The 12,044-nt window shown below is 37.4% G+C and overlaps 1 protein-coding gene across 6 annotated transcripts in view; it reads right to left on the bottom strand.

The window, feature by feature from the left end:
• Positions 1–12,044, bottom strand: part of sptan1 (spectrin alpha, non-erythrocytic 1) — an 82,165-nt gene that overhangs the window by 55,024 nt on the left and 15,097 nt on the right. For all 6 annotated transcript variants that reach the window (XM_028808591.2, XM_051932384.1, XM_051932386.1 and 3 more), the window contains exons 2-7: positions 8,129–8,368; positions 7,081–7,206; positions 5,005–5,145; positions 4,097–4,243; positions 3,607–3,740; positions 3,360–3,504 (exon numbers count right to left, since the gene is read on the bottom strand). In XM_028808591.2, coding sequence (XP_028664424.2) covers positions 3,360–3,504; positions 3,607–3,740; positions 4,097–4,243; positions 5,005–5,145; positions 7,081–7,206; positions 8,129–8,365 — 930 coding nt within the window. In that variant the 5' untranslated portion in view covers positions 8,366–8,368. The remainder of the gene's footprint in view (positions 1–3,359; positions 3,505–3,606; positions 3,741–4,096; positions 4,244–5,004; positions 5,146–7,080; positions 7,207–8,128; positions 8,369–12,044) is intronic.

Raw genomic sequence — 12,044 nt, 5'->3', positions numbered from 1 at the left:
TTAATAAATAAAGTGCATTGGTCAGAACTAATGGGTAGATTTTACAAAGGCTAATATTCTGATCTCTTCTTAAACAAATAATTCAGGAGTTTTGATTAACTTAGCTTCATTTGGAGTGAAATATGAGCATACTAGGGGGCTCCGCCCCCTGCTCGCTTCGCTCGCCAACCCCTGGTGTTGGGAATGACAAAGAGCGTGATGTATGAATGAGATATAGAATAGTGTGACGGTGTAGATGATGCAAATAGAAAGCAAACAATAAAGTGTGTGGCACAGTGTAAAGGTTTATTTGAAAATTTCTTTGTACACGTCGTTTAAGTGTAAAAGGTAATTCCAGCTCAGAACTTGTAAGGTCAATGAAGATGGTTATTGTTGTGATCAGAGTCAAGTTTGTCAGAGCTTAGAAAGAGTTGTGTCTCTCCAGGAAGTAATGGAATGACTTGGGTATTTATGTTTTGCACATTAATATTTTTTTTTGACCTAATATAGTGCGTTGTGTTAAAAGGGGCATTTGGTCTAATGAGATTGCTGTTTCAAATCTCTCTGTAACTAATTTGTCGCAGATAAAGGCTTGAGGAATTGTAATAATATGTGGCTGAAGTCCATCTGTATTGGTGAGTGTACCATCTCTCAGTTGTAATAAGTAATTGTTATGATCTGGTTCTGGACATCGTATCTTTTTTACTAACTGTATCTTTTGAAAGCAATGCCAATTGTCTGCGTATTTTAAGGTGCACTGAACAATAGCTGAGTGCATGGCATCTGGAAGAATAGCAAAGCACTGTCTAAAATCTCCTCCTCATAAAAGTACCTTTCATCCAAATCGAATATTATTATTCATAAACGTTTGTAGAAGTTTATGAATGGTGTTGAGTAAGTGACTTAATGCCATTGTACATTCATCAATAATTAACATTTTTTCAAGACGGATGTCACGTACAGTGCCACCGTTAATGTTCATAGTGGATACCGATTTGTAGGATGTAATGCAGTTGATAAAGATTTCACTTTCAGGTACATCGTTAGTTAGAATCTTTTGTAGATATTTAGTATATGAATGTAAAGAAGGCAGTCTAATTTGACCCTTTTGACAACAACGTGTAAATGTATTACTTGTATTGCCAGTTGTTTCTTCAGGGAAGTGAACTGAATGACAATGATTGCAAATGACATTCATTAATCTGAATGAATTTTCCTTGTGTATGTTTTGCTTGTGCTGTTTGAGAGGCGCGTTGTTGCATGTGTAGTATTTGGGACGTGTTGTTTTGGAGCTGTAATCGATTTGCCTGTGCTGTGTGAGAAGCCCGTTGTAGCCTTCCTTGCCGTTAACGTATGTCTGAGACGGGAGGTGTTTCGTTTTGAATCCGTGACTGTTGCGATGCAGCACTTTGATTGATAGCTTGCGTCATGTGGATCTAGGATGTAGATTTGTGCATATTTGCGTTGTTGATTTGTTTCAGGTTGTAATTTTCCAATGCGATGCAGTGCAAATGAACTATTGTAGGATCTAATTTAGTTCATAAAGTTTTTACTTTTAGGTACATCGTTAGTTAGAAGCTTTAGTTGAGCTTTGCGTTTTTGGAGTCGAGACATTTTTTCTTTTCGAAATATGGATAAGTAATAAGGAGTATTGCACTCACTGTTAATATGGAGCCTTTTCTGCGGTTGAACGGTTAATAGTGCCTTATTGTAATGAGATCCACCTATGCTGCATAGCCGTCTATTTTGTTGTTTCTTTCGTGTTCGTGTGTTTGTTCCTGTTATCCTTTCCTTTTCGTTTTGTACCCGTGACCGTGTAGTCATGACTTGTTTCTTTCTCAGCATGCGAAATATGGATAAGTAATAAGGAGGATCGCAGTCACTGTTAATAGGTTTCCTTTTCTGCAGTTGAACAGTTAATAGTGCTTTATTGTAAGGAGATCCACCTATGCTGACACCTATGCTGTCTAGTGTGAAGGTGTTGACGTTCACTTTAGAATATGTGTCTTTGGGTGTCACTTCTTATGGATGTGTGTGGGGGGGGGGGGGCGGTGAGGATTGTTGTTGCGCGAGCGTCTTCTTTCTTTTTGTGTTCCTGTGTCTTGTTGAATCCCCCTCTTTGTGTGTGTCCCGTCCCTTGCTTGTAGGGTCTGTGGGGTGGTTTTGTGTTCTTTTTTTTGTGTTCCATGGGCTTGTTGAATCCCCCTCTTGGTGTGTGTGCCGTCCGGTGCCTGTGGGGGGGGGGGGGGGGGGGGGGGGGGGGGTTTGCCTTGCTGTTGTGCGCGAGCCTCTTTTTTTTGGGTCTAGTTTCGTGCGCACTGTGTTTCGTGCTTTGCCGGCATTTGACTACTTTTTTATGTGCCTTTTCCTTTTTCGGTGCTCGTTGCGCGTCATTTCTCCTTTTTTGTCTTTTTTCTGTGCCCACTCCTTTTTTCTGTGGTCTTGTCCATCTCTCGTGGCCCCTCATCCGCCTCTCGCGGCCTCTTTTGTCCCCCTCTTGCGGCTCCTCATCCGCCTCTCGCGGACTCTTTTTGCGCCTGCGCAGTACGTCTTTTTGCAGCTACGGCCCATGGCCGGATGTGCCTGCGTCCATCATCCGGTTTAGCATTCTCGGTTAGTAATATGGATTAAAATAGGTCAATGTTTTAGGAGAAACAGTTTCTCTTTGTAGGTGAAGAAAAAGATTTGTAGTTGAGGCAGTTTGAGTATGGAGGATGTGTGGTACTGCACAGAACCCAGACAGTCCATAAACTCATGAGCTGACATACGGTTATTCTGAATGTATTTCACGGATGTGATTTTCGTTCTACAGTATTACACTAAAAGTATAAGCAAAATTACTTTAAATTAATTGTGAGGATATCCCATGCAGCAGATGTGTGGCGCGCAAAGCAGCCTGTCTGCTTAATGCAATATTCTAATGTCTTAACAATTTTACATATTATTATCAAAACCACTTAATCCAAACAAGTGTCACAAGGCTGTAGCTCTTCCTTTTACCTTTAACACAAGACAATCCTGGATGTACTAACATATCCATATTCGCACTGGGACATTTTTAGCAGCGCCAATTAACCTCACTTGCATATCTTTACTTTTACAATATTTTTTTAACTCTTTTTTAGCCACATACAATGTACTCCAGGCTCTTAACGGCTATTCTGTACTTGTAGAGTGCAATATAAACGTTGCAAAAGAAAGCTGTGCTTCAACAGCAAACAAAGCCAAAACATTTCAGTGAACCTAGTACAGCAGTCATGTTAAAGTAAAAAGTCTAATATATTTAAAAAATTAAACAATGAGGCAGAATATAAATCGACACATTTAAAATAGATGCCAAAATGTTTATCAAAAAATATCTTTGCAGCATAAATGATGACCTTGTCTCCTAGTGCAGCAAGGTCCCTTTCAAGGCCTTCATGCTTTCGAAGCAGAGCCTGTACGCTTGCCAAATCTCTTCCGAAATCATCTGAAGCCATCAGTTGTTCCTTCTCCTTGATCCAGCTAATAGTTTCATCCACATCCCTAAAGGAGAGCATTAGAAAAAAGAAAGAAAGAAAAAAACTTAACATCGTATCTCCGGCATCAGTCAAGGAAAAAAACACCAGCTACATCACCAGTTCATACCTATTGAAGCGCTGCACTTCAGCGGCTCCAAACAGCTTTCCTTGCCTCTGCTGGGCAAGGCCTTTTAGTCGCTGCCAGGCTGCATTAACCTCATCCTGCTTACGGACAACAAGCTCTAGCTCTGGGTGGTTCTCCTGCAGAGTGCAAAATAAGAAAGAAATATAACTTTTAAAGATTTGCACCTTAAAGGAAACAATTCTTAGCAGAATTCCATAACCTGAACAGAAAGCATTTACAATGTGCATAAAAACAATTCACCTATCCAAGTAATGACAGAATTCAACCAAATATATCTGAATTTATCATACAAAACAAGCATGACCTCTGAAACCCTAAAATCATTCATTTCTTTAGAATAAACACAGAATAACGATTTTGTGTAAAATGTATAAACTGAATAAATATAGTATTACTACTGCTTGTATTGAATACTTTACAGCTATGGGCATCCCATAGTTGACATTAACATACAAAATGACTAGTAACTCACTTGAGATAGCTTTCCGGCAAGCTGGTTCACTTCATTGACTCGTTCCTCATGAGCTGCCAAGTCAGTCTGAAACTCCTCAAATTTTTTCTGCAGTACTTCCACATGCTCCAAGTCTTGTCCCAACTCCTCAGAAGTCACAATTGCTTCCTATGAAAGGTTGAAAAAAAAAAAAAATCCCCATTAGTGATGGATACATACATACATACATACATAACTAAATAAACAGGTCACCAGTGTACAATTGTTATGTAACCTACCACATGGTGCAATGCTTAGAATTGTACTGCAAGGTTTAAACAACATAATTTTGTTTACTGAGTGGCACCTATTGGTAATCTGAAGTCTCTCAGGCAATACACATACATCTATCGTGACAGTGTGCATTCCCAAAGTCCAGTTAAAGTTAGTCTATATAGCCAGGGCACACCCTCCAAAATTGAGGAACCCAAGCACATCAAGGAGAGTATTATAATGCATAGCTTTTATAACTAGAATATTTTTAAAATTATTACAAGAATTTCAGTATGCTACAGAGATCAGGAACAATAATGGAGCTTGATGGAAGAAAGGTGGAGATGGGAAGTGAACAGGTAACCTTCCAATTTTAAGTTCAATGCCTTGATCTTGACACTAAACTGGATGTTTTATAGCCCTGTTTAAAGATGGTGAATTACTGAGCAGGAGATTATCATTGATCTTTAATAACATTCAGTAGTGCAAACCCACTTTTCACGGTTTTATTGCAATGAAAGATTTAAGATACTATACCATGCCTAAGCTAAAATGATTTATAATGGATACCAAAAATATAGCGATATCACATGTTCTAGGCATGACAGAACTACTTATGGACAGCAAAAAGATGTGTAACTTGACTGAAATTTCAAAAACAACCCATTTAACAGCACCTTGTCAGTGATCCAGTCCATGGTGTCTTCACATTCTCGCAGGTACTGCACTAACTTCTGTGCCTGCAGCAGTCGCTCACCCTTCTCTTTAGTTTTCTGAAGCAATAGTTCCCAGAGGCGGTGAAGCTCTTCTAGGCGAATCTAGACAGCAAAAAACATCTTTAAAAAAAACTGTACCTTTCTCAGTACAACTCACAGAAACCTAACAAACAAAAACAAATCAGACACTTAAGAACTGTATATCAGGATAAACTAATGTCTAATAACTAACACACGAGAGGCTATAAGAAAATAATGTTAACTTAGTCCATGGAACTAACATTTCTGATATGAAAGCTGCAAAGTAAAAACATAAACCAACCCAGACAGATAGCTGTGGCAATCCTGTCAATCCATGTTTAAAGACAACCACACCAAACTCATATAAAATCATTAAATTAGAAACACTTATTCATAATCATGTTTCAAGGAGTGAACCTTCCTATATGATCTGTAAATGTTTAAAAGTGGGCATGTTCTTCTGTCCATAACATTTCCTGTTGGTTTTCTCATTTAAAACAAGTGAAAAATTCTGAACATTAGTCTGAGAAGAAAACAGTAAACTATTTCATTTAGCTTACATTTGTAGAATAGGAATTATTTTTCTCAAAAACAAAGTAATGTAAAACAAAAAAAAAAATCAACAACCAGTATCAAATACAAAACACACACACATGGGACAGGACCCAAGAAATGCAAAGAATAAGAAAGAAGCATTCATCTGCATTAAAAAGATTTACACTTAATTAGATGTTCCCCTTTTCATGCATGTATAGTGATGTTTTGATCATCTCAGGCCTTTCATTAAAAAGTTATGAAAAAGTATGAAAGAAAGAAGCACAGGAATAAACTTTTCACAACAAACAGGTACCTACTTGCAAGTAATTATTAATATTGATGGATTTTACTATGGGTCGTTGTGCTGTCCGGTATGGCGTAAAAGACTGGACCAGACGAAAGTGAAGATTTTAAAAATGAAAGTCAGCCCTAAATTTTTTAATATATACAATGATAAGATAAAGCAAACATTTTGTATTGAATACAGGTAGCACATTATATTTGTTATGTTTATTAACTAAACATCTTGTTCGTAAATCAACCACAAAAAACCTAAAGCTTCTAAAAATCCAGTTTATAAAATAAAAATAAAATACAACTTTATTCGGCTAAATAAGTAACTATTTTATAAGGCAACATGCTGCAGTGATAACTTATTCTACTACATGAACTAAAAACATTATACTGTGATGCTCTGCTTCTCCTAAGTTTTAAGGGGCAATATGGAACCTGAACATTTTAAAAAATGCATTACACTACCGACAACCAGAATGAGTGAGAATAACCAGAAAACTTCAGTGAACAATACCAAACACACTGTTACGAAGAGTGGTGCAAAGTGGAGAAAAGTGCATTTTAGTGCTGTCCACTTCAAAACACACACCAAGATCTGAGCATCTCAAACATTCCGAGGGCTGCTTTTGAACGGACAATTAAAAGGAGCCACAAAATTAATTTTATTTCTGTGAAAAACGGGGTATTAAATTTCAATTCTACCATTTGTCTGTATGCTACAGTATCAGCACTTTTTACTGCAATATTGTAAGTCAAGTATATGTTGCTAGACCGTATAATACAAGGTGTGACCTGTTCAAACACATTATTCACTGTTAAATTATTAGTTAGCAGCCTTACCAAATTAGCCAAAATTATGGAGAGATGTAAAAAGCATGGCATTGTGAGAACCATATATCTAAGGAAAGGATTGAAATTTTTGAAAGTGGGACATGGGGAAAAAATATTCTTCTATGAATACTATATTTGCAAATTACATACTGACTTCGGTCTACAAAAGCAAAGGTTATGATCTTAATGTGCAACATGACCAGTAAGAGTATGATAATATTTTACGGGCAACCAAGTAATGATTTCCACGTACCAGACTGATGCTGCTTTTTTTTTTTATTTTTACTAGTGATATTTCAGGAGCACTTCATCCCACTCTGTAAGAAATTTGGTCAACCATCATATTGTACTTACTCGAATGGTTTCAGAAGCAAAGTGGTTCTCAGAAATCATTTGGTTTCCAGTTTCATCCAGCTTGATGATAGCACTAGAATTGGCTTGCACTTCAGCTTCAAATGCTTGGTGTTTTTGTAGTTTCCCCTGGAGATTAAATATGTGCCAAAATGTACGTAAGTATTAGCTAACCAGCACCACCCATTACATTGTGTCATAAATATTCCAAAAACACTTTCCAACTAGCTCAGTTTATATTAGTTATTCATAACAATCAAATGGGAACTCTTATATTAAATACATATGGCCTGGCATCGTATTGATAAAAAGATGAGAAACACACAAAAAATATTCTGGAACGCTACACCTTTTTAAAATATGGCCGAGGGCTTTCACCAGATATTGCAGGATAATATACTGTAGCTTACATTGAACATTTCATTAACTACTAGCTAACATAGCTGAAATACCCGGCGTTGCCCGGGAGGAAAATAAAGTTTTTTTTTTTTTGTTTGAGAAAAATAATTAAAAAAAAAAAAAAAAAAAAAAAAAAAACTTTAAAAATAAATTAACAGAGAAGACTCACTAATGTGCTTGTCTTGCACTCTTGTATGTATGTTATCATCCAGTTGACGCTCGGAACCGGCCAACTCTATTAATTTCAAAAGCAACAGGGGTGTGGTGGTGCTCAAACAAAGAATGCTGGCAGTCACCTCCAGTTCGCTCTCTGGTGGTTGTTACGAGTGTCAACTGGATAATAACATGCATACCAGACTGCAAGATGACCCCCCCCCCCCCCCCCCAAAGGGGACGGGTTAGTGTTGATTTCACCCTACAGTATTTTTAGTCAACCAATGAGAAACGTGTACCAAGTCTCATTAAAATCGCTCTAGCCATTCGGAAGTGATGCTGGAACATATATATATATATATATATGTATATATATATATATATATATATATATATTTATATATATATACACACACATATATATATATGATTAGGAAAACTCACATAAATCAGGTGTTAAAGACTTCTCTACTAAGAAGAGAGAACTATAGGTGTTCACCTGCAAATTTGTGGGATCCTTGTAGTTTTCATCAGAAGCAATTTGCAACTTTTCTTGAATCCATTTCTCCAGTTCATCAGCATCACGGCGGAAGAACTGAAAGCGATAGGAGTCCTCCAACTTCTGCCGCCTCAAGGTGGACAGCTGCTTGAACCGCTTATAACGGTCAAGGACCTGCTGTCGCCTCTCCTGAATATCATCTGCAGTCTCCAGCACTTTCACTCCACTAGTGTCCATTTTCTAGAACATAAACCACAATAAGAAATTAAACAAGGTCAACAAAACCCCACCTAAACTTTGATTACACGCCTTTTGTTCAAAACTGTTACCAGGTGATTATTCAGAAAACAATTTTTTAGCAAAAGTGCCGGTTTTCCTCATATACCAATCCTTCTTTGTCTGAAGCATTCACATCCCCTTAAAGTATTTAAGATCTTCAGTGAGACCTTGAAAAGCAAACTAGGCAGTAACTAGTGTAGGAATTAAAAAAATGCTAATCAAGAATACACATTTTATAAATAGCATTTTTCTTTCAATATTGATATTTTTGTTTCTTTACTCATTATATATCTGAGAATGAATTTTGTTGCAAATGATTTCAACACTGATATGCACTCTTAATAATCTGCTGGCTATGTGGGACTTCTTTAGGAGAGTGGAGCAGTGTACCCCCATCCATGCTAACATAACCCAAGTCCAAGCCTGTACAGGTGGCAGGTGCCAATGCAGCTTACACTCATAGCTACAAGGAGTACTGTATGTTCATTCTGCACTTACCCTGCTGTTGCACTCTGAGGCTATGTGTGTGAAACTGAGCTTACTCTTTTTAACCCATCCTATGCTACACCACATGCAGCAACAAACAATTGGCTTTTAGTATCTTCCTGGACATTTCTGCTTTCCCTCTCACTTCTCTACAGTGAAAGCTGTTCTCAGCATTGCTGCCAATTTGGTACTAACTTCACAAAAGAAATCACTTCATGCCCTTGCTTCCAATTTGTAGAAGTCTTCTTCTTCCTGAACTCTCTGCTTTGAGAATTAACAGGTCTCCAAGGATCAAGTTTCAACATTAGAGGTTGACACTCTCCTGTACTTCTGGTCTGGGGGTGAGTAACCAATAGTCAGTCAATGTGTTTACATGCACTTTTATTTGCAGAAAGATGGTTTCAAAAATGCAACCTGAACTGTTATTCAGGTTAGAGAAACCTGGTTAAGAGATGTAGATTTCTCCACAACTAACTCGGTTATGTGACCATGTAAACCCTTAACCACGTTACACTTCAGAATTTCATAGTCTACACACAACTTTCTCAAGCTATGGGGAGAACATGGTGGAAGTGTCCAAAAAGGTAAACTTCCACATAATCTGTCTCAATATTTTGATATCACTAAATTTATGTTGATGAACTGAGCTGCAAAGCTCAGGAGCACAACCTCTGCAGCAGGGTTGGGGGTTAAAATGTTTAAAGTAACGTGTGTTACGTAGTTTGTTTAATACTTTTTTTTAAAGTAATGAGTAATCTACTTTATTGAAATAAAAATATCAGCGTTATTAGCCCCAGCAGTACTTGGTGTAGTCCAAGTAGTACACAGGTATGCAGGTCTTTACCAGGACTCAATCTCACAGCCAAGCAGAAAAGAGTACACAGCATGCAATTCTGTAACAGAAACATATTAATAAACGGTTGTCTTAGTTTTAGTCCAGCTATTTGCTATAGATATGTTTAAACAGTGTGATTGGGTGACGCAGTGGCCAGTGTTCACATTGCAAATCTTTGGTGGCTCAAGTTAAGGATGTTAAAAGGTGATTGATGTTACTTATTGCACGGTACATGAAATGATTACATATTTATAAAACACAAGAAAATTATTATGTTTGGATGCGTTTCTGGTCAGGTTCATATATGGGTTTAGGATTTATTAACAAATGCTGGCCAGTCAAATCTGCATTTTTTTTGTTGTTTTTAAACAAAAGAAGAAAAAGTAACACAAAAGTAAAGCACTGCTTGTAACGCATTATATTTTATAAGAAGTCACTATAACACATATTTAGTTACTTTTTTTTATTAAGTAATGAGTAATTTAATGACGTAACTTTTAAAAATAATGTTTCCGACAGTGTTTGGGAGACATTGGCTCCATGCTGGTCTAGGGGTTCACAGCAGTCGATGATGATGATGATGATGTTTAATCTTTTTTTTTTTAGTGTTTTTTTATTTTGATATCAGAGTGTTTTGCCAAAGAAGAGCTCATTAAGTGGATATGCACATGTAAATGGAGGTTTTTAAGTAACTAAGTTTCTGCCTTAACTGGGTTACTCACCTTATGTGCATGTAAATTCAGTGAGTGACATGGAGCTCTCCCAACTCCATGGGCCTTTCCCATTTGCTCAGCTGCCCAGGCAAGAACAAAAAAGATGCTTCTTTCTCTTATGCCTGATCTGGCACTTTCCTTATTCTCCCCTTTACCATTGATTGACCTCTCCTCAGAGAACTAGTTTGGGGGGGTTGCCCTTTTATCCATTTCATTTTAAAAATGCATTGTAAAGTATGCTTCCTGTATGCGTCAAAATGCTGTTTTTACAACACTTCAATAGCAGTCACAATATTTTTTAGCAAAATCTACCAGAATTTTCAAAAATAGATGCCAGAGAATGGTAAGAGACACAAACCCCAAAGTGACAACCTTATCAACTGAACCTACCAAATAGAAAGAAAGTCCCCATTTACCCAATCAATAGCTTGTATTAGTTCTGGCATGGACTCGGAAAGGCATTGTAAATGTAACATAAGGGCACTGGCCCATGCAAATTACTTTCTGTATACTCTGCTCAAATATCCTCCGGCATGGTATCCTACAGATGTTCGACTACACAAGTTCCCACACCCTTTAGCACTCAAATATTCCTCAAATTATGTCTAGACAAACATGGGGCACACCACAGCTGACAGAGAAGATAAATGGGTCTTTGCCATATCCTAGATGTCTTCCCATAGACATTTATTATAAAACAAACACACACACACACACACACACGTAGTCAGCTCCTATTTGTAACTTACAGTCCCTTACAACTTTGAAAAGGCATTCTCTGTTTCCTTTTAAACTTCCATCTTACAATGTAGGTTGATGCTCATGATTGTGTTAAGAAAAACAGCTATAAAAAATTCAAAGCTAGTAGAATTTATTCATGATAATTTTTCATTATTTTAAAACCTTGATAACTATTGTAAACATACTTGTCTGGTAATTGTCAGACTCACCAGAAAAGTAAGTGCATGATAAATTCTAATGATAGGCAGTAGTGTTAAATATTTATGCAGTGTATAATCTCACTACATTTCTTCAACCCTGCAATAAAATGCTTTGTCTCGCTTGGGCAGCCACTCTTCTGCAGCGGAGTACAAGTCTTCATCACTGGCAGAGTGCTTACTTTACAGATTTAGAAACAGTCAGGTTCGGACTGAGGAATAGGCCATGGCAGTCACACTGGGACAAGACTGAAGAATAGGGGTGGGCGGTGGGTCTTTTCTTTGAATCCACACATACAGTGAGACGGGATGCATTGGTGTGAAGAGGGATGGACAACAAGTTTTCCTCACCATATCAATGTAATAATAATTATTGATTATGTATGTCTTTTAAGGCATGCAATCCATATGGACTGCTTCCACTGTTTTAATTCTTGTATGGACTCTGGGTTATAATGATGAATCAAAGTTTCATCCTCAGTTATAAAATACTTTTTTAAATCTCTCCCAGTCCAAATTCACAAGCTAGATATGCTTCTTGGTATTCGGACTGTAGCAATGCTTCATTTCTGGAGTCACCAAAATACGCTGTCATATTTAACAAATCAAGAGAAATGGATTCAACTAACCCAAACTAATCCCTAGTGTGCCTGTGTTCACACACA

The sequence above is a fragment of the Erpetoichthys calabaricus genome, chromosome 9 (assembly GCF_900747795.2).
Source record: "Erpetoichthys calabaricus chromosome 9, fErpCal1.3, whole genome shotgun sequence".
In the NCBI taxonomy this organism is placed as follows: Eukaryota; Metazoa; Chordata; class Cladistia; order Polypteriformes; family Polypteridae; genus Erpetoichthys; species Erpetoichthys calabaricus.
This window is presented reverse-complemented; position numbering and strand designations above follow the sequence as displayed.